Genomic DNA, 22,782 nt, shown 5'->3' with positions numbered 1-22,782 from the left:
CATGGGAACAGAGCCTAGCAAAGGACAAAAGCATCCTTAAAAAAAAAAAAAATCAGATCCCTTCCCTTCTATGATTCTTCAAGAAGCATTACATCATCAACAGGCTTAAGCATTAGTAAACACAATAATAAGTTAATAAAAAAAAAGAAATATAAATGTAAATAAGAAAGAGAGAGACTGAGGGGGGGGGGGGCTAAAAGAGTTTCCCTAATCCCCCCACCTTTTGAAATGTGGATCCTCCCAAAAGTAGTCCGACGACACTAATTCCACTTTGAAAGCACTTGCAAGAGCAGGGCCAGGATATAAAATAAATGAGGAGGAGAGGGGAAAGGCGCCCTGCGGCAGCCTCCAGGGGGTAAGGGGACGCTTGGGAGAAGTTTCTCATTTTACCTTAGGGTTACCCTAATTCGACGACCTATATTCTGTTCCCTTAAGCTGTCTAGCGCCCCCTCGAGGACCACGTCCCTAGTTCCTAGGCCGCGCAGAGGCCGCGCAGAGCGCCACCGCCCCTTCGGCGATCTGCGAGCCTCCGCGGTGGGTCAGGCAACCGAACCTGCCTTACAGCTCAAATCGTCGTCCGTAGAAACGCATGTTGACGCCACACCAAGCGGCACGCGGGCTTCTCACAAAAGCCTCGTGGCCAAGGTCGCGCGAGTCGCCGGGCTGGGCGGGCGGGCGTGTCTCGGGGAATCGCCGTCCCGCCTCCGGGCGAGCAGAGCCCCGCCCCGCGCACCGCCCGGGCCCGCCCACGGTCAAGATGGTCCCTGGTCTCGCCCGCGGGCCACTCTGCAGAGACCGCGATCCCGGGCCAGCTTCCGACGATGGAGAGGAGGGCTCGGAGCTCCTCCAGAGAGGCCCGCGGGAGAGGCGCCGGATCCCCCCACAGGGAGAACAGGAGGGCGAAGACCGAGAGGGGCGGCGGTGGCCGTGGGCGCCGGGACGCGGGGCGGGAGAGGGCGGGGAGCCGGGGGGAGCCCCCAGCGCCCTCAGCCACCGTGGTGGACGTGGATGAGGTCCGCGGCTCCGGTGAGGAGGGCACCGAGGTGGCGGCGCTGCTGGAGAGCGAGCGGCCCGAGGAAGGTACGGGAGGGGAGGACGGGGGGGTATGGGCGGGGCGGTGGGGGGTGTCTCTCCAGGTGGTACCACGGATGTCACATCAAGTGGAACGAGTCATGGCACCGAGAGCCACCGACGCCAGAGCAACCTCCTGGTCCTGCTCAGATTCCCAGGGAATGAAAGGCCTAAATTGGTTAGGACCCACCAACCCTCCACCAAGTGGTAGGGACGAAAATACATAAGAAATACAAATAACATCAACTGAATACCGTTGGTCTTAGAGGCCAGCCATGGATGGGAAGCGGAGGGGAGTGTGGTCCAGGTTGGGGACCAGTGAATATGGCAAAGGAATGTGCAGCTGGTTTTCGTGGCTAATGAGTATATGGGCACCTAATTTAAGTGAAGACATTCTTGAGTTGGTGGTTCTACGCGACTATGTAGCTTATTATTCTCTCCTCATCCCCAGTCTTACCTAAAAGTATTTTAAACTTTCTTTGGGATGATCATTTGACAGCAGAGCCAAGGAGAGAAGAGTCAGACCTGGATTCCAACTCAGCTAACTAGCCATGTGATCAGAGGCAGGGCCTTAACCACCTAAGCACCAGGGATAACAACAATAGGTACCTTGGAGGAAAGAGGTGAGGGTACAAGGAGATATGCCATCCAAAGCACTTTGCACAAAGCTTGGAGCAGAGAATATACCAAATTTGCACAGATTCCTTGCAAGAGAGAGGAAAGTTAGACTGAAGGAGGGAATCATAGGAAAATAAATATTTTTGGCTTCTGGGGGTGAAGCCACTCTTAGGAACAAATATATCTGCTTCCAGTCCTTTTCATAATGAATGGAAGAGAAAAAAATCATTACACCTTCAGTGTAGAATGACAGGGGTCTAGAGGATAGTAAATAAGGAATAGCATGTTGTATTGCTTCCTGCTGGCAGTGAAATTTTAACATAATTTCCTGGTTACCAGCAAAACAGTGTATGCTGGAACATTGAAAGCTATGATTTATGAAAGATTCCTGCAGCTGGGATGCAGTCTATACAGACCGTGTTAATGCTGTTTTGCCCAACTGAGCCCTTTCATCACTCAGAAACTTCTGGTCATTAAAGGTTTGTTGGGTCAATGCCACAGTATGAATGAGGTTAGAGGTAAGTATTATGCCTCAGACCACATTGGCAGGATAGGCAAGGAAGAAAGCCCCCGCCCCCTGCCCCGTATGGAGTTTTAACTCTGTGCCAGGCACACACCGGGTATTTTACTGAGTATTATCATTCCCATATCACTGATGAGGAAGCATGGTGAGAAATTAAGTAACTTGCCAAAAACCTACAGCTGGGAAGTGGAGGAGCCAGAATTCCAGAGTAAGGTGGTCTGACTGAAAAGCCCATCCTTGCGTGGTACCGCACTTTGTGGTCCATGACCACAAAGGTCATGGTCCCGGCATTGCCACCAACCGGCTATGTGGCCTCAGGCAAGTAACGTCGCCTTCGTGGGCTTCACTCAGTTTCTCCAGCTATTAAATGACTGGAGCCCAAGACTCCACGCAATAGATGAGAAGTCTCACTGAAGGTGAGTCGGCCTTGCTGAGCCCTTGTCTGAACTTTCTGTGGCTTCCAGGGGACAGGGAGCAAGAGAAACAACATCCCCTTCTCACCTAGAACCACACTCCCACGGCCAGGCTGCTTCGGACGTGAGTAGAGCTTCACCTTACCGAAATGTTGGAGATTATGTCATATCTAAGGCTCCTTCTGCCTTAACATTTAATATTTCACCATTCACTTAAACCAAATTGAGTATACAAGGAACTCATTTCAAGAGAATAATATTTTGTGAGTAAAGCTATAAGCTAGATTTGGAATATAACGTTAGTTTTCTGTTCACATCCCTAACTACTGCAGGAAGGCATTTTGAGGCCTTCCTTCCCTTCTAAGATGTTATTTTGTCTGTATGTACTTTTATTTATTTTTACTTGCATGGTTACCACTGGCAAATGAAATATATTTATAAACTAATTAAACATGGCAATAACACCCTTACTGCCCCTAAGAAAGAATGCTGTAAAAACTAATATGATGTTGCTAGAGTAGCATTTCTCAAAATAGATTGTAAAGGAAATAAATTTTATAGAACATGAATTTCCTTGGAGAAAACTTGCCTGGCCAAATGTTTGGGAAATCCTAGGTTAAACAAAGCTAAGAATGCTTCTTTACTGCAGGGACACTCGTAGCTTCAGTATGCAGGTAAACACTGGGATACAGTACACAGTACTGTTTAGCCAGGGAACTCTTGGTTTGTGGGGCACCCTGTGGGCTTAGTGTTCCATGGGACAGACCTGGGGAACTATGTACTATAGCATTTAGTGCTGATGCTAGTTTCGTGCTAGCATAGCTTTGCATCTGTTTTCTTCAAGTGATCAATTTGGTGATGACCTTTCCAACTATTTCACAGCATGGAAATCAAATATTCAAGCCTACCAATTAATTTTCCTCTTTTTTCCATCCCTCAAAAATAGACTTTTCACCATTCCTAATGATTAGTCACCTTCTAGTCCTCTACGAGGTTTTTAAACTCACAAATCATATCCCTTCGGCCAGTGTCACAGTACCTTGGAGATTAAAATTCTTGAGATTTCCCTAACTATTACATTTAACTAATTTTCACTATCCACTTCTTCAGTCTTATGATTCAACAAATATTTATGGAGCACCCATGTTGTGTCAGACACTCTTGTAGGCCCTGAGGATACAATGTAACCAAGACAAGGCCCCAAGAAGCTTGTGTTCTTGAGATTAACTTTCCCTCATACATTTTCCTTTATCACCCAAGCAACCCGGATGTTCTGCAGTCCAGTTCATCATTACTTTGGTAACGACTGTCTGGAGATCCACACCCTGATCCAAAGAAGGGACTCCAATGGAGGAATCCGGACATTTGGGGCAGGAGTGGAGGGGGAAGTAAGCTCAGGGAAGATGAGCCTCTGCACTGGACCAGAGGTCCGGTCTCCTCGGATTCAACACGTGGTACACGAGAAGCACACTTCAGTACTTTTTATGCATCTATGCCATTTCATACTTCCATCGATACTATGAAAAATGTCTCATGAGAGTGTTGGTATGAGATTTTATGAGATAGTGTTATGTCTATATAACAGATATAGCATAGTTAGCCTCCCCATTGCATAGATGAGAAATCAGGTTCAGAAAGATCACGTGCCTTGCTTAAGGTCATTTGACAGAAAATGGTGGAGCCAGAACTCGAACCCAGACCTTCTGCCCAGATTCTGTACTTATTTGAGGCACCCCCGCCTTTCCAGGAATCTTCTCCACCTTCCACAGGCCCGCATGGCCCTTCACAGACATGCCCTCTCATGGGAACTGACCACTGACATCCACCTCACTCTAAATTTCCAGAAAAGTCTGCTCTGCCCCTAATACCAAGGACTGACCAACAAGTGCTAGTCAGTGAGTATGGTAAAGTTCTAATGTAATTATTCCCTGACTTTTTTTTAGGTACCAAGTCTTCAGGTTTAGGGGCCTGTGAATGGCTTCTTGTCCTCACATCCCTGCTCTTCGTCATTGTGACCTTCCCTTTTTCTATCTGGTTCTGCATAAAGGTGAGATTCCATGAGGACCCAATACGTAATCTCCCGGTGCCTCTCACTGACCACAAGTCCACGTTTCTGCGGTTTGGTATGTGCCATCTGCTCTGCATAGAATGGCCTTCCGCCCACCTGTCTGCCAGGAGAGCTCTTACTCCTTTCAGACCTTGCTCAAATGTAACTGCGAAGCCTTCCCGGACTCCCCAGGACTGTCATTTCCTTCCCGGTGCTCTTGTGTCTCTCTGCTTTCACATCCATTCTAGCGCTTAGCACGTGTATAATCTTTGTTGGCACCCAGTCTCTCCCGTTAGACTGAGAGCCCTCAGGTCAGGGGCTCTGTCTAGGTCATCTGTACTCTGCGACACAAAGATCAACCCAGAATAGATCATGATGTCCACTTCTGGCACTTCCAGGAAACTTCTCAGGCAGCTTCTGTACTATGAACGATGATTCTCTTTGGCCCACATGCCTGTCCTCGAAGTAAATGAAGACCAAAGACCATGTCTATTCAGGAAGCACGTGCCAAGACAGGAACACAAGTGCAAGGGGTTTATTGGGAGGCATTTTCTATGAAAGACTAAGGGGAGAGAGAGTAAGAGTAGGCAAAGAAAGCCTTCAGACGGTGATGCGGTTCTGATACCTGTGCTGTAAGAAGTGAAGGAAAGATTGGACAGAAAGAGCCTCAGACTGTGGCACGGCCCCAAGGTAGTGTTGGCCTGAAAGGGAACTCCAGAGCTAAGTTTGCTTCATGATGGGCAGAAACAGCCAGGCCCTAAGACCCCTGCCATTGTTACCAGTGTCTGGAGCTGCTGGGGAAGAGCATGTCCTTGGCTGGAATGCTACAGGTGCTGCTGGGGCCATTGCTGATTATACTTCTCACGTTAAGACCTCTTCCTCCTTCTCTTCCGCCTCCTCTCTCTCCTCCTCCTCTCTCTTCAGGAAAGGGTGTTGAATATTGTCCCACACCTTTTCTGCACCCATTGAGATGATCACGTGGTATTTGCCCTTTATTCCATTGATACGGTGTATTACATTCACTGAATTTTGAATGTTATATCAACTGCGTATTCCTAACATAAATCCCACTTGGTTGTTGTGTAAAATCCTTTTCACCGGTTTCTGGATTCAGGCTGCTCGTAGTTTGTTGAGGATTTCACATCTATGTTCATAGGAGATACTGGTCTGCAGTTTTCTTTTCCTGTGATGTCTCACTCTTGTTTTGGGACCAGGACAACACTGGCCTCAGAGAATGAGTTGGACATATTTCCCTCCTCTTCTGTTTTTGGGGAGAATCTGTGAAGAACTGGTATTACTTCCTTGTCAAATGGATGACACAATTTACCAGTGAAGCCTCTGGTCCTGGACTTTTCTCTATGAGAAATTTTAAAACTACTAATTCAGTCATTTACTTCTAGGTCTTTTCAGGTTTCTTTTTTCTCAAGTCAGTTTTGGTCACTGTGTCTATATAGGAATTTGTCCATTTCACCTCAGTTATCTAATTTGGGGCATATAGTTGTTCATAGTATTTTCTTTTATAATCTTTTTTTCACTATAAGGACCGAAGTGATGTTCCTGTCATTCCATTTCATTCCTGATTTTGGAAATTTGAGTCTTCTTTTTTTTCTTGGTCAGGTTAGCTAAATATTTGGCAATTTTGTTGATCTTTTCAAAGAACCAACTTTTGGCTTAGTTGATTTTCTCTATTGGTTTTCTAATTTCAATTGCATTTATTTCCACTCTAATCTTCGTTATTTTCTTCTGTGCTTTTTTTAGGTTTAGTTTGCTCTTCTATTTCCAGTGTCTTAAGGTAGATAATTAGGGTTTTATTTTGAGATATTTCTTCTTTTTTATTATAGGCATCTACAGCTATAAATTTTCCTCTCAGCACTGCTTTAGCTGCATCCCATATGTTTTGGTATCTTGTGTTATTGTTTTCACTCAGTCAAAATATTTTCTAATTTCTCTTTTGAGTTCTTCTTTGATCCATTGGTTATTTTAGAGTGTATTGTTCAGCTTCTATATATTTGCAAATTCCCCAAATTTCATTGTTAATGATTTCTAACTTCATTCCTTTGTAGTCAGATAATATACTTTGTGTGTAATTTCAGTAGTTTTAAATTTATCGAGGTTTATTTTATGGCTAGTATTTAGTCTATCCTCGAGAGATTTCCTGCATTCTTGAGAAGAAAGCATACTTCGCTGTTGTTGGGTGGAGTTGTGTGTCAGCATCTGTTAGATCTAATTTGTGTATCGTGTTGTTCAAGTCTCGTTTCCTTTTTTATCTTCTGTCTAGTTGTTCTGTCCATGATTGAAAGTGGAATATTAAAGGGGTGCCTCGGTGGCTCATTTGGTTAAGTGTCCGACTTCGGTTACAGTCATGATCTCACGGTTCATGAGTTCGAGCCCCATATCAGGCTCTGCACTGTCAGTGCAGAGCCTGATTGGGATTCTCTCACTCTCCCTCTCTTTCAGTGCCCCTCCTCTACTTGCTCACACTCTTTCTGTCTCTCTCTCTCAAAATAAATTAATAAACTTTAAAAAAAGGGAAGTGGAATATTAAAATCTCCAACTATTAGGGTTGCTTGAATTGTCTATTTCTGTTTTCATTCTCTTGGTGTTTGCTTCTTATGTTTTAGATCTCTGTTTTTAGGTGCATACATGTTTATCATTGTTATACTTTCCTAATGCATCGACCCTTTTATTGTTATGTAGTGTCCCTCTTTATCACCTATAACATTTTCGTGTGTTTGTTTTAAATTCCATCTTGTCTGGTATCAGTATAGCTGCTTCTGCTTTCTTTTGGTTGCTGTTTGTGTGGTATGTCTTTCCTATCCTTTTGCTTTCCATCTACGTGTAACGTTTAATCCAAAATGTGTCTTCTATAGACAGCAGATAGTGGGTAGCGGGTTCTTTTGAAGGGGGATCTGTGCACCTGTATGGCTGCCCTAGAGTCCGACACTAACTCAGCCACGCATTGTGGCGAAGGCTCTCAGGTCCAGCCACTTAAGATGGTAAACCCTAAAAGCCAATTAGGAAGAGCATATGGAAGCAGAATGAGGTATTACATTTGAGCAAGGTCTTGAAGGAGTGAGACTCCTCTTCGTCTCTAGGAAGAATTTGTTTCTTCCAATAAAAGCAGAAGAGAAACAAGTAATGCTAGAGAGCCAAGAAATTGTGGGTGCCTGGGGCCTGCTCTGGGAACCAAATCTAGACGTTCATTCTCATTCGTTGTTTCACCAAGCAAGGCAGCGTTCAGGCACAGGAGCTGTAAGACTCAGCAGGATCAACAAGACATGGTTCTTGACCCCAAGGGACTTATAGTGGGGTAGTGGAGCCTGTTACCCTAAGAAGCACACTTCAAAATGTGTTACTTTTGGTCTCTTTGTTACATTTTAATAATTGACTATTTTATTTTGAGAGACACAGAGACAGTGCAAATGGGGCAGGAACAGAGAGAGTGAGAGAGAATCCCACGGAGGCTCTGCGCTGCCAGCACAGAACCTGACGTGGGGCTTGAACTCATGAACTCTGAGATCATGACCTGAGCTGAAACCAAGAGTTGAACGCTCAACAGAATGAGCCACCCAACGCCCCTCAGTGGAGCTTTCTAAAGCGGAAAGAGAATGAAGAAGGAAAATAGATATGGCTCAGTCACAAATAATCGTTTGTTCATTCAACAGTTCACAGGTGGGGGCATATATCTAAAACAACAGACCATGTAAGCTAATGATAAGCAAGCATTAGAACCCAAATCTTGAAACTGGGCCAGAAAATGAAGTTTATTTTTGAAGTAGTGTTATTAACTTTCCTGTCTCTCTTCTAATACACAGACATTTCTACACAGAGAATCTCCCCTTTTGCCATTTACAAAATAACTACACATTTCCAGGGTGCACTTAATTTTTCTAGATACATCACCAATGAGAATAGACAAATTAAAAGCCAATTGAATGATTTTGAAGCAACCTCAGAAAAATTGCAGTTTGAAACAAAATATCACAAGTGGTATTAAAATATACCCTCTCTATTAAATAGCTAATGCGTGATACATATAAAAGCTAATAATGCAGAAGTCCCAGGAAAATACAAGATAAAACATGCTGTGATTTTCTTGACTTAGATATGTTGAACATAGTAGAAGTATTTTTTTTTCAACGTTTATTTATTTTTGGGACAGAGAGAGACAGAGCATGAACGGGCGAGGGGCAGAGAGAGAGGGAGACACAGAATCGGAAACAGGCTCCAGGCTCCGAGCCATCAGCCCAGAGCCCGACGCGGGGCTCGAACTCACGGACCGCAAGATCATGACCTGGCTGAAGTCGGACGCTTAACCGACTGCGCCACCCAGGCGCCCCAGTAGAAGTATTTTTTTAAGTAATCATGACTCTTTAAACAAAATTCTGTTCATGGGTTCAAAAAAATAACATATTTCTGAAATTCTCCACTTGCTAAGTGTAGATTTTGGAAATATAAATATTAATAGAAATTTCTTCTTCATTCTCAGAACTAAAGTTTTTGCATATTTAGGATCACTCTCTTGCCTAGGCCTTTTAAAGACTTTATTTTTCTTTCTTGGAATGTTTCAAAAGTATAATCTTTCCCTTTAGGTTGTACAGGAGTATGAGAGAGTAATAATATTCCGACTGGGACATCTACTTCCTGGAAGAGCCAAAGGCCCTGGTACGAAACACATTTTTATCCCCCATAGACTTGCCAGTTTCTTCAATCCATGCATATTTGTCATATGGACCTCAGATAATATGAAATAACTTGATCCGTGGTATTTGCATTTTCTAATCTTTTTAAAGTTTTTAAGTTTATTTATTTTGAGAGAGAGAGAGAGCAGGTGAGGGGCAGTGAGGAAGAAAGAGAGAATCCAAGCAGGCTCTGTGCCATCATCACAGAGCCCAATGTGGGGCTCAAACTCAAGAGCCGTGAGATTGTGACCTGAACCAAAACTAGGAGCTGGATGCTTAGCCGACTGAGCCACCCAGGCACCCCTGTTATTTGTAGCACAGGTTATGAAAGATCAGTCAGAGAGCATTACCACCAGGTCACAGTGACCAAGAGAGAGGATGGGTGCAGAAAGTCAAATGCCAGGGCCAGGCTGGCCGGAGTAGCAAGTAGGCTTAGGGCCCATGGCTGGGCACTGGTTTGAGCAGAACGTGTATTTGGTTAGAGTGCTGTCAATTCTCAGAGCAAAGCTGAGCTAGTTCAGAATCTAGGGGTCAGACCAAACCATGGGAGATAGGCAAAGTCTAGCATCCAAGTGGAAAATTGGCCTTTGGTTCGTGGAACTTAGAAAACATAGACTGAGCACCTCCTGTGTTTTAGATATTATATAACTACCAGGGAGATGGGGGCACCTGGATGGCTCAGTTGGTTAAGCGGCAGACTTTGGCTCAGGTCATGATCTCACTGTTCCGTGAGTTTGAGCCTGCATCAGGCTCTGTGCTGACAGCTCAGAGCCTGGATCCTGCTTCAGATTCTGTGTCTCCCTCTCTCTCTGCCCCTCCCCGACTCATTCATTTCCTCTCTCTCTCTCTCTCTCTCTCTCTCTCTCTCTCTCTCTCTCTCAAAAATAAATAAACATTAAAAAAAAAAAACAAAACTACCAGGGAGATGAAGGTGGATAAATGAGACATGGTTTCTGATCTCTAGGACCTTACAGTTTAGTAGAGTTGCTCTCTAGAGGTCCAAGCTGATTATGGTGCACAGATAGAAGCATGGTTAGCCTATAAAGTCTAGTCGTTGGGGTTTAGAGATCCAAGCCAGCCAGGAAGTCATAGGAAGGAACAAAGTCCCACTGTGCATATATTGGAAAGGGTCCAAGTGCTAAGCCAGGAAAACAGAAAAAGCAGAGAAGAGAGACTAGACTAGAGGACACAAATCAGAGTTTGACGATTCAGGACAAGCAGATGGGTCCACATAAAAGTAGAACCAGACCCTGTAGTCTAGGACAGCGACCATCTTGTTCTGGTTCTAATTGTCGGCCTCCTTCTTTATTGGGGCTAGAAAGGGCCAGTAGCTGGGCTGCTCCTCAGAGAGGTCCTGGGCTCTGTGAGGTGCTCCTGGCTCCAGTAAGGCTTTGGCGATTGCTGGAGCCCACATTGCCCACTGGCTCTCAGAAAATCTTGATAGATCAATCTAAAACTATTTATTGCCCATTAACCCTGTACATTACATTAAGTACATAAGGAATAATGAACCAACTCAATGGCTGGTATCATGATATTGCTATTGTGCTACCTCAGGGGCTCACATTTTAAGAAGTACCACAGGGAGGTTGCTGGCTCTAAAGTTTGTCATCTTGGTACGTGCATGCATTCAAAAATAATTTTACAGAGCACCTAAAAGGCACTACGTCAGGCACTAAAGCTAGCAATAGTGCATAAGACACTCTTGCTAGGGAGTTCAAATCTAGTGAAGAGGACAGACATGTTACTCAAGATCTGGAGGGGTCAGCACCATGACCGAGGTAACCATACGGCCCATTTTGCTGGGGCTAATCCCTGTTAATGCCAGTTTCCTGGAGTACATTGTAACAGTGCTCTCTTTTCATCCTCAGAAGTGTCCTAGATTGAACAAAAAAATTTATATGGTAAACCTTAGCAACCACAAACACATTATAGGGGTGGAGGTGGGATTGCCCGATGATCTGTGTGTATTTGGAGGCTAAGAAAAACAATGCAATATGCAACCTGACACCAAAGAGGTGAACCCCAAGCAGTCTCCCTACTAATTATTCACCTGTTAATTTCCCTGCCCCCTCTTCTAGGCCTTTTCTTCTTTCTGCCCTGCCTGGATACCTACCACAAGGTCGACCTTCGTCTCCAAACCTTGGAGATACCCTTTCATGAGGTAAGCCAAATGATGGATTTTGCTTTCTCTCTACATTTCATATGGCTGAGCTACCAGGTCTGATCCAAGGCAAAATAATATTTAAGCTCAAAAGTAGAAAAGGAAAGATATGGACTATATCAAATTAAGAACTTCTGTGTTTCAAAGGACATGATCAAAAGATGAACAGGTAATCTATGGAATGGAAGAAAATATTTGCAAATAATATACCAGATAATATTCAGAATATATAAAGAAATCTTATAACTCAACAAGAAAGCAAACAACTCAATTAAAAATGGGCAAAGGACTTTGTGATGGTTAATTTTACGTGTCGGCTTAGCTAAGCTATGGCACCCAAACTTGGTCAAACATATCTGAGTATTGTTGTGGAGGTATTTTTTAGATAAGGCTAATATTTAAATCAGTAGACTTTGAGTAGATTACCTTCCATAATGTAGGTGGGCCTCATCCAATGAGTTGAAGGCCATAAGACTAACCTCCCATTGGGAGGAGGGAATTCTGCCAGCAGACTGCTCTCAGCCTCGAGCTGCAATGTCGCTCTTCCTTGGGTCTTCAGCCTGTTGGCCTGCCCTGAAGATTTTGGACTAATCAGCCTCTACAATTGTGTAAGCCAATTACTGTTTCTCTCTCTCTCTCTCTCTCTCTCTCTCTCTCTCTCTCTCTCTCTCTCACACACACACACACACACACACACACCCTAATGATTTAATGATTCTATTTCTCTGGAGAGCCCTAACTAATACAGACTTGAACAGATATTTCTCCAAAGAAGATACATAAATGGCCAACAAACACATGAACAGATGCTCAGCAGACTAATCATTAGAGAAAGGCAAATCAAAACCACAATGAGATACCACCTCACACCTGTTGGAATGACTACTATAAAAACAAACAACAACAGCAGCAACAAAATAACAAGGGTTAGCAAAGGTGTAGAGAAATTGTGTTGTGCACTGTTTGTGGGAAAGTAAAATGGTGCAGCCTCTATAGAAAACAGCTGCTATAGAAAACAATTCCTCAAAAAATCAAAAATAGAATTAACCATTTGATCCAGCAATTCCACTTCTGGGTACATACCCCAAAGAATTGAAAGCAAGGTCTTGAAGACATATTTGCATCCCTATGTTCATGGCAGCATTATTCGCAATAGCCAAAGATGAAAATAACCGTAGTGTCCACTGATGACTGACTGGAAAACAAAATGTGGTACATACAATGGAATATTATACAGCCTTTAAAAGAAAGGAAATTCTGACATATGCTACATCATGGATGAACCTTCAGAACATTGAGCTAAGTGAATTAAGCCATCACAAAAAGACAAATATTCTTAGGATTACATTTATATGAGGTACCTAGAGTAGTCAGATTCATAGAGACAGAAGGTAGAATGGTGGTTGCAGAAGTTGGGGGAAAGGAGTGGGGAGTTGTTTAATGGATTTCACTTCTGCAAGATAAAAGAGAGTTCTGGAGACTGGTTGTACCACAATGTGACTTGTATAACATACTACTACTGAATTGTATGCTTAAAAATGGTTAAAAGAGAGGGGGCACCTGGGTGGCTCAGTCAGTTGGGCATTTGTTGATTTCAGCTCGGGTCATGACCCTGGGGTCATGGGATTGAGCCCTGCATTGGGTTCCATGTTGGGTATGGAGCCTGCTTGAGAATCTCTCCCTCACTCTCTGTCTCTCTGTCTCCCCTCTATCCCTCTCCCCAGCTCGCACTCTCTCTCCCTAAAAAAAAAAAAAAAAAATTAAAATGTAAATTGGATGTTACGTGTATTTTGCCACAATTAAAAACTAAAAGTAAATATCCAGATTTTTGTATTAGTAATTTAGATTTGTAAACTTTTCCTAAATTGTCTCCCACTGTCCATTTGAAGGTCTTTCTCATTCCATCTTTTGTTAAATACAAATAATACATAAATTTTTAAGAGGCTTGTTTTGGATAATTAAAGGTAAAAAGGGAAGAAATAAAACTTACCCCTAATCCTATATGTATCATATATATACATATAAATGGTATATACATATACATATTTATATTTATATCCTATGCATATCTAAATTCTTTTTTTTTTTAATGTTTATCCATTTATTTTGAGAGAGAGAGAAAAAAATCCCAAGCAGGCTCTGCACTGTCAGCACAGAGCCTGATGTGGGGCTGGATCCCATGAACCCAGTTATGACCCGAGCTGAAATCAAGAGTTGGTCGCTTAACCAACTAACCCACTCAGGCGCCCCATCCTATATATATCTATAGACAGGTATTGTTATTTTGGAGTGTATCTTTTCAGATTTTTCTATGTGTGTTGTTATATTTACAGACAGGTATACATACCATACTGCTTCATAACATGCCTTTTTCAGTCAACACTGTTGTGATCACGTTTGCATATATTAGCTATGTTTCTACCCCTTTGTGTTCAATGGACACATAGCATATGGATACACCACAATTCCCAATTCCCTATGGTGACTATTTAGTTCTAATTTTTTATGATAATAAGCAACGCTGTGAATGACATCTTTGCAGCTAAATCCTTAAAATATGTCCTTGTGGTAAGCGTCTAAGACGGAAATGTTGAGCATGTGCAGCATTTAGGGCTCTTGGTGTGCGTCGCCAGTCTGCCCTCTAGCGTTCGTACTCCCAGCAAGCAACTCATCAGAGTGCTCGTTTCCCAGAACGTGCTTCTCTTTCAGCATCAGGGTTCTTTCGGCCTCAGGTTAAAAAGGTCTGGTATACAATTAACTGGATGTTTTCGCCTAAGAAAAGTATTCCTGATATTTTTACAAAGCCATTTACAACAGGATTCCTTTAAATTGTGAGTTCTTTATTGTATTTAATAAAAAACTCTGTAATCTTCAAAAACACATCTATTTTGAATAAAGCGTGGGCCAATGACTTTTTTTTTTTCTTGCTATAATCTTACTGAGAAGCTTTCCTTTGAACACATTTAGCTTCTCTATCCCCACCTGGGAAAGGAGCCCTAACATAAGGCCTGTTATCCAAACTCTTTTTTCTGCCCAGGTTGTGACCAAAGACATGTTTATAATGGAGATAGATGCCATCTGCTACTACCGAATGGAAAATGCCTCTCTTCTCCTGAGCAGTCTTGCTCACGTGTCCAAAGCTGTCCAGTTTCTTGTGCAAACCACCATGAAGCGTCTCCTAGCACATCGCTCCCTCACTGAGATTCTTCTAGAGAGGAAGAGCATTGCCCAAGATATAAAGGTACTTAGATAAATTTAACATCAAGTATGTTGAAATAGCTCTTTTATTCATTTCTTCGTTAGCCACTTATTGAAGCATGTGCTATGGAAGCATGTGCCAGACCTTCACTGCTAAACTGACTGCTAAGGAAGAGGCCGCCAAATTTGACCCTGAGTCAATCTGGTGATGACTAGTCAGTCACCGCCGTAAGTTCTGCTCTTAGCCCTGCCCCAGTGGCTTTGGACTCACTGCGAAGTGCCCACATAGCACAAAGTGTGGGAGTGAGAGCTGGCAGGGATGGCGGGGCTGGACAGGACAGGGTGGTGGTTATACAGAGATGGTCAGGAATGGTTCCTGGGAGCTTACGGCCTAGTTGGGAAAACAGCAAAGTTAAATAGTAAGTTCAAATAAGACTTTCAGATCAAAAGAGGTAAGATGTCACAGACCCTTAGTGGTTAATCTCCCAATCAGTCATCTGCATTTAATTGATTGGGGATCAGGGCAGGAATTGGGGAGCAAGAACCACCTCACAAGCAGCCCCATCCAGCCCGCAGACAGCACAACACGCTCAGCAAACGCGCCCGCGGCCAGGCTGGACATCTTTGATTCTTACCGAGACGAGTTGGCAAAGGTGTTGAGAGTGAAAACAAAGCAGGATTCCGGGCAGCCGGCCAGTCACATGGCAGTTACCACCAGTGAGGGACCCTGTCATTGAGGCCTTGAGCCCAGGATTGAGTTAGGAGGGTACGAATGTTGTCTAGTCGAACGGAGGACCTCCAACAGCAGGGCCTCAGGGTCAAAGGCGTTGGTAACGATTGCATCTGATGGGGCCTGAGCGGTCACTAATCTTAGAAGGTGAAGTACCCAGGTGTCTGTGATTTGTCCAACTTGTTACTCATAAAACTGAGATTAGCATCTTGGTGGAAAAGGGGAAAATTCAGAAAACAAGAGAACCAAAAAAGAAAAAAGTTAGAATAAGAAGAACACAGGTAGTTGCTGCTCTGGAATTTCAAAACCACTCTAGCATGGGGGCGCCGGGGGGGGCTCCATCAGTTAAGTGTCCACTCTTGATTTCAGCTCAGGTCATAGTCTCACAGTTCATGGTATCGAGTCCCCCCGTCGGGCTCTACGCTGACATCATAGAGCCTGCTTGGGATTCTTTCTCTCTGCCTCTCTCTGCCCCTCATCCACGATCACTCACTCTCTCTCTCTCTCAAAAATGAACATTTAAAAAAAATTAACAAAATAAAACCACTCCAGCGTGTTCCCCCTCGTCCCCCTCAGCCTTTCTTCCTATTCATCTCTCCCCTCTAAAGGGTAAAGGAAAGGGTCCAGACTCTGGACACACAAGCTTGCCTTTGTTACACTGAATTTTTATGTATTCACACATTTGTCTTCCTGGATTATGGACTCCATAAGGGCAGGGGTCATATTTTATTCGTCTCTCTGTTCTCAGCACCTGTCACCAGGCTTGTCCCACAGCAGTCAGATAGTGTGCTTTGGATGAGTGAATGAGTGACCCCACTGTTACTCCCCCTACTCCGCCTGGGCAGCTAACCCCGTGCACTCGGCGCCTGGCCCGCATGCAACACTTCATACTTGCACGCCTCCTCTTGGGCTGCTTCCCTTCTTCCCGCAGGCAAAACCCTCTTTGTCCTTTAAGACGCCACCTCCTCTTTTCAACATCCCTTCCTCTCATCACCCCAACCCTCCCCCCGCAGATTAGCCAGCCTCCTCAGAGCCCTCCATGCATGAAGCTAGCTGACTGTAGCCACTGAGAAATCATCAGAAATCATTTAAAAGGAAAAGTGTGGGTCCACATGCGGAGCTCCATCCCCTCCCCTCCTTCCCAGAGCCCACAGTTGCCTTTCTCCTGCCTTGTGGGTCTGGGAAGTGGGGGGAATCGGTGCCACTGGCGGGAAGGAGGCACCTGTATTTAAATGACAGCCATTTGGGAGACAGTAGACTCTGGTTTCTCTAATAGATGCATCTTAAAACAGATTTAACAACTACACCATCTGTATCGGTTTCCCACGGCTTCTGTAACAAATTACCACAAACTCGGGGACTTCAAATGATGCTGGTCTAGTCTGTTACACTTCTGAAGGCCAGAAGTGCCAGATCAGCTTCCCTGGGGCCAACGTCAAGGTGTCAGTCAGCAGGGCCACTTCCTTCTGGAAGTTCTGAGGGGAGAATTCGTTTCCTTGCATTTTCCAGCTTCTCTCAGCCCCCTCTCCCCCACCTTCCCCGGCTTGCGGCCCCTTCCTCCACGTTCACAACCCATCACTCCAGTCTCTGCCCCCAGAATCACATCACCTTCTCCTCTCCTGTGGTCACACCTCCCTCTGCTTTCCTCTTAACAGGACACTTGTGACTGCATTTGGGGCCCACTGGGAAGACCCAAGATACTCTCCCCATTTTCAGATCCTCTAATTTAATCCCATCTGCAAGGGCTCTTCTGGGGTAACATTCACAGGCTCTGGGCATTAGGACACGGTTGTCTTTGGAAGCCACTATTCAGCCTACCACACCATCTTTAATTCCACAAATATTTGTTGAGTGGCACCGTGCAAAGTTAAGCAACTCTTTGCAAGGTACGGTAATGCTAACACAAAAGTCCTTTCAGAGGAAATGTACTTCCTCAGTACAGAACAAGGGCCATGAGGGCGTAGAGGTGCTCCCCTCACCTGGAGGTTCTCACTGACATCTCAACTCTTCCCTCCACAGGTGGCCTTGGATTCAGTGACCTGTATCTGGGGAATCAAAGTGGAGAGAACAGAAATGTGGGTAGGAAATCAACCAGGAAAGATAATATGATAAAAGGAAATGTGTTGGGTTTTTTTTTTTTAAATAATTTCAAAAATTATTTTCAGTGAGTTGAGTATTATAGCCACATTAGCATAAATTTGGAAAAAGGAAAAAATTACCCAGTACTCATAGCCATAACAGAACCACTGTAACATTTAGGCAAATTCCTTTCATGGATTAAAAAAAAAAAAAATTTTTTTTGAGATAAAATTCACATAACATAATAATGGACCATTATAACCGTTTTAAAGTACAATCAAGAGTGTTATTATTTTCACAGAGTGGTGTGACCATCACTACCATCTAATTCCAGAATATTTTCATCAGCCCAAAGAGAAAGCCCACACCCATTAGGCAGGAAGCCCTCACTGCTCACTTACCCCCTCAGCCTGACAGCACGGGTCTCCTCTCTGGATTTGGCAGTCCTGGACATTTCATGCAAAGGTAGTCACATATGGCCCTTTGCGTTTGGCTTCTTTCATTTAACGTATTGTTCTTAAGGTTCCTCCATGGTGAAGCGGGTATCAGCACTTCATCCCTTTTTATGGTCAGATAATTCTCCACGTCTGGCTTATCTACTCATTCGGTCACAGACATTTGGGTTGTCTCCACTTTAGGACTATTATGAACAACACTGCAGTGACCGCTCAGGTGCAAGTTTTGTGCAACACGTTTTCAGATACAACCAGGAATAGAATTACTGGATCATACGGTCACTCTGTGTTTAACTTTGCGTGGAACTGCCAAATTGTTTTCTGTGTGATTTTCATAGTTTCAAATAGGGTAAAAATACAATTTTGTATCTTTTATGTAATACATTAAGTATTACTCTTGTCTGGTCAGTTCTACTCTTTTCAAAATCAATTCCTTTATAAACTTAGATGAGTTCCCTTATCCTTAATAGTATGGCCCTTCAAGGCTGTGTTTTTTCTTAAAGATTATGTGCTTTTTATCTTTTATTTATTTGAGAGAGAGCACATGAGTGGAGGAGGGGCAGAGAGGGAGAGAATCCCAAGCAGGCTCCATGCTGTCAGCACAGAGCTCTATGTAGGGCTCAGTCTCACAAACCATGAGATCATGGCCTGGGCCGAAATCAAGAGTCGGACACTTAACCGACAGAGCCACCCAGGTGCCCCAAGACTGTTTTCAGTATTCAAATTTAATAGCTGGGATTTAGCCTAAACTGTAAGTGGGAAAGATCGTAACAACCCATCAACCAAAAAACGTGTTCTACTTGTCGAGAAAAAGCCACAGCTCTACGGTAACATCAGCGACAACAGCAGTCTGCATTTGAGGCACTGACTTTTGAGATGCTCTCCCCCGCCACTGTCTACCTCAGAGTCTAGGGACAGGACACCCCGTTGAGCGGTCCGAATTTGCTGCGCGGGTGGCCAGCCTGTAGGAAGCCCCGGCTGCTGCAAGCAGTGCTGCTTACCCACGTGCCCACTGTCTCTCTCTTCCAGTAAGGATGTGAGGCTGCCGGCCGGGCTCCAGCACTCACTGGCTATGGAAGCCGAAGCGCAGAGACAGGCCAGAGCGCGGGTGAGCCAGCGCCGCGCCCGCTCTCCAGGCCTGCTCCTGCAGAACATGTCCCCTTTGCTTCCTCACCTCGCATCCGTGCAGGAGCTGGGAGGACGCAGGCTTGTGCCCCCCACCCCACTCTATTAAAACCATCTCTCTTACGCCCTCTCTCTGAAGCTACTGGTAACAGTGACCACCTCCTCCTTCTGGAGTCTTGCCTTCCCTCTCCTTAAGGGCGTCTCTCCATCCTTCATCCTTCTCTTGTGCTGACGCCTTTCCCTAGGGAATGCCAGTCACCCGTCACCTCTATGTGATTGACACCAGACCTGTGTCCCTACCTCTGTGCGAGCTGTGCAGGGGTGACCGTGATGAGGGCCCAATTCCCACAATGCCAGAGCCGAGGGAAGGCTGCGCGGCTCGCAGCCTCCACGCGGCCACGCCAGTGAGTGGCACGGATGTGGCTGCCGGCAGCTCCCGAGGACCGAGGTGGGGGTGGGGGGACGGGTGTCAGGAAGAGGAAAATGAGGACAGAAGGAGAGACAGACGTCTCTTAAAGAACAGAAAGCACGTGGAGAAAACCCTACCACAGAAGAGGTCAGTAACCCCGGAGTGTGGAGAGGAGGAGGGAGGGAAGGAAGTGGTCCGCTGGGCAGAGTACCTTCCCGATCTCTGGGTCGCCCTCTTTGGCCACTCGACGGTGGCATTTGGATGGTGAGCTGAGTGCTTTTTCTTCTGAAATGCTTACTGTTCATTTTGCCCTAGTTAGGAGTCCCCCTTTCAGGCTTCCACGACCTTAGATTGCCGGCCAACTTTTTCTCAATATGGCAAAATCCTACTAATCTTTCAAGGCCCAGCAGACATAACAACTCCCTCAACACTTCACTCTGCTTGTCAGGGCCCTTGACAGATTCTGCCCTAAATTACACCAGTAGTATCACCTGTCTCCCCTGGACCAGATCCTTGAGAAACAGGGCAGTCTGCTCTGTGCCTGACAGTGCCCGTCACCTACTAGGTGCTCCATGCTCCATGTTTGCTGAGGAACCCTGAATAGTGAGGAAAGCCTTGGAGGAACGAGGAGGAAAAGTCACTTTGCTTCTCTGCACATCCGTTCTCTAGGTGATCGCTGCGGAAGGGGAGAAGGCCGCCTCCGAGTCCCTGAGAACAGCAGCTGAGATCCTAGCGGGCACTCCGGCTGCCGCTCAGCTGCGATACCTCCACACGCTCCAGTCCTTGTCCACAGACAAACCTTCCACAGTGGTTTTGCCTTTGCCGTTTGACTTGCTAAATTTCCTGTCTTCTCCCAGCAACAGAGCTCAAGGAAGCCTCCCCTTACCAAATCCTTCCAGACCTGTTGAGCCACCGAATCCTAAAAAGAAAGACTCCCCCATGTTATAGGAAGAGCCAAGGGTAATGTGACTGGAAGGGGCCTGACTTATAACAGCCACATCCCTGAGTCAGGCACTCTGTCCTCAACTCCTGCCCTTTCTTTGGTTGCCATATGGAATGCCCTTGGAATGCACACAGTCACAATTCAGGAATCTGCATGAGAAAACAATGAGATGATGTAATGACAGAGAAACCATATAACAAGTTTAGATAGATCATTTAATCAGAGTAATTATGGGAAAGAGCTTTAGCCAACATTCTACTTTGGAAAGAATTTTGCGTCTGTACAGGGCTAAATTTTGACTTCCGAAGATGTGGGTCAAATGTGCTCCGTAGCCCTTTCTACCTGCCCCTATTATTATGTTCATCACACTTTACTGTAATCTTGTACTTAAGATTCAGGCTTCTCTCCAACCATACTATGAACTCCTCACAGGCACGTCTTGGTCATTTTCTCCCTGACCACACTCAACCTTGTATGTTCTACCCTATAGTCACATCTAACCTTGATAATTGCACCATAGTGACACTTGAATGTTCCTGAGTAAAAGAAAAAAAATAAGATACACTTGGTCTGGATATAAAGTTTACACCTAATTAAAGAATTTAAAAGGATTTCTTTTTATGGAGTCTCCTTTAAAAAAAAAAAAAAGTTTATGGTGGAGAGGGAGGTAGAGAGAGGGAGAGAGAGAATACCAAGTAGGCTCCGTGCTGTCAGTGCAGAGCCCATCATGGGGCTCAGTCTCATGAACCATGAGATCATGACCTGAACAGAAACCAAGAGTCAGATGCTTACCTGACTGAGCCACCGAGGCACCCCTGGAGACCTCTTTAGAGGAATAGGGGTGCCTGGATAGATCAGTTGGTTAAGCATCCAACTTCATCTCAGGTCATGATCTCACAGTTCATGAATTTGAGCCCCGCGTCAGGCCACATCAGGCACTGTGCTGACAGCTCAGAGCCTGGAGCCTACTTTGGATTCTGTGTCTCCCTCTCTCTCTGCCCCTCCCCCATTCACTCTCTGTTTCTCTCAAAAATAAACAAACATTAAAAAAATTTTTAATAAAAAAATAAAATAGAGAAATAAAAGGACAAAAGCATTTACCTGATACATGTTGCTTCAAATCTGAAGAAGCGTCACTGTAAACATGGGGCTGATGTATTCTCAGTATAGAATTTACCAGCTTGCTTATTTCTCAAACAGCAATGACATTATGTGATCCATACATGCTCTGAAGTATTCTCTTCTAGTACAGATAATCTTAAATATGAATATATTCTTGTAAGTCTTAGTGTCCACTAACTCGTCTTACACAATTAGTGTAAGCTTCTCCTGTGTACTTGTCTTACACAATTAGAAATATGTGGCTACAGAAAAGAATTAGCCAAGTAAATAAGAAAGCGTGCTGAGGTATATGGCAAACCCGCTAAAGACTTAAAAAAATCAACATTATAAAATCTTACACTACAAAAATACTATTAAAATTGTGTATGTTAGTAAAATGCTACTTATAATGGGAACTTCCATGTTGCTAGTACGGAAAGAAATGGTAACTATTTGGTGACTGCTCTGTCCTTCAGACCACCTGTTTCCTCTTCATGTTAATCCAAGGTTATTACTTTACCTTGGAGATGTGTTCCTGCCATCCCTGAGAACTTTAAACATTTTAGTAAACACACCTGTAAAGGGTTTTTGTTCATGAAGTTAGCCCATAAAACCCAACCGAGCATTATTTCACAGAGAAAATGTATCGTGAATAGAATAGGAATGGACCTAGAAATATGAAAATATGAATGAAATAGGAATGGACCTAGAAACTTTTATAGCATTTTGTCCGTCGGGGACAGGCTGTTTCCCCACTATGTTTAAGTAACAGAAACAAGGCCCAGGATCAAGGATGCTTTACCTTTTCTGTTCTCTCAATCACTTCTACATTTCTGCCCTCTCCACCAATCCTCCTGTCCTCCAAAAACAAAAGACCAGAAACTCCCTAGCAGTACCTTATTATATGGCAGTTGCAATGATGCCAACCTAGGGTCGTCTGGGTTATACACCTCTAAGCTGCCTCCTCACCTCCATCCACAGCTGGGAAAGCACACACTCTAGCCCAAGCCTGCATGCCCGAGGGCTTTAGCCAAGCAATGTGTCTTCCCAAAATTAGGCAGAACCATTAGATGATTTGTTTTGAGTTTTTATTTATTTTGAGAGAGAGAGTGAGAAGGGGCGGGGCAGAGAGAGAGAATCCCAAGGAGGCTTCGCACTGTCAGCAGGGAGCCCGACGTGGTGCTCGAACTCACGGATCCACAAGATCGTGACCCGAACCAAGAT

The 22,782-nt window shown here is 44.6% G+C and overlaps 1 protein-coding gene across 1 annotated transcript; it reads left to right on the top strand.

The window, feature by feature from the left end:
• Nucleotides 1-785: 785 nt before the first annotated feature.
• On the top strand, nucleotides 786-21,068 carry NPHS2 (NPHS2 stomatin family member, podocin). The gene is made up of 8 exons (XM_030302994.1): nucleotides 786-1,080; nucleotides 4,569-4,672; nucleotides 9,265-9,337; nucleotides 11,436-11,518; nucleotides 14,556-14,759; nucleotides 17,466-17,521; nucleotides 19,010-19,088; nucleotides 20,184-21,068. The coding sequence occupies exons 1-8, from the start codon at nucleotides 822-824 to the stop codon at nucleotides 20,460-20,462; spliced, it is 1,137 nt and encodes a 378-aa protein (XP_030158854.1). The 5' UTR covers nucleotides 786-821; the 3' UTR covers nucleotides 20,463-21,068.
• The last annotated feature ends 1,714 nt before the right edge of the window (nucleotides 21,069-22,782 follow it).

Source organism: Lynx canadensis, chromosome F1 (genome assembly GCF_007474595.2).
Source record: "Lynx canadensis isolate LIC74 chromosome F1, mLynCan4.pri.v2, whole genome shotgun sequence".
Lineage (NCBI taxonomy): Eukaryota > Metazoa > Chordata > Mammalia > Carnivora > Felidae > Lynx > Lynx canadensis.
Note: the sequence above shows the minus strand (reverse complement) of the source record. Positions and strands in the feature narration are given on the sequence as shown.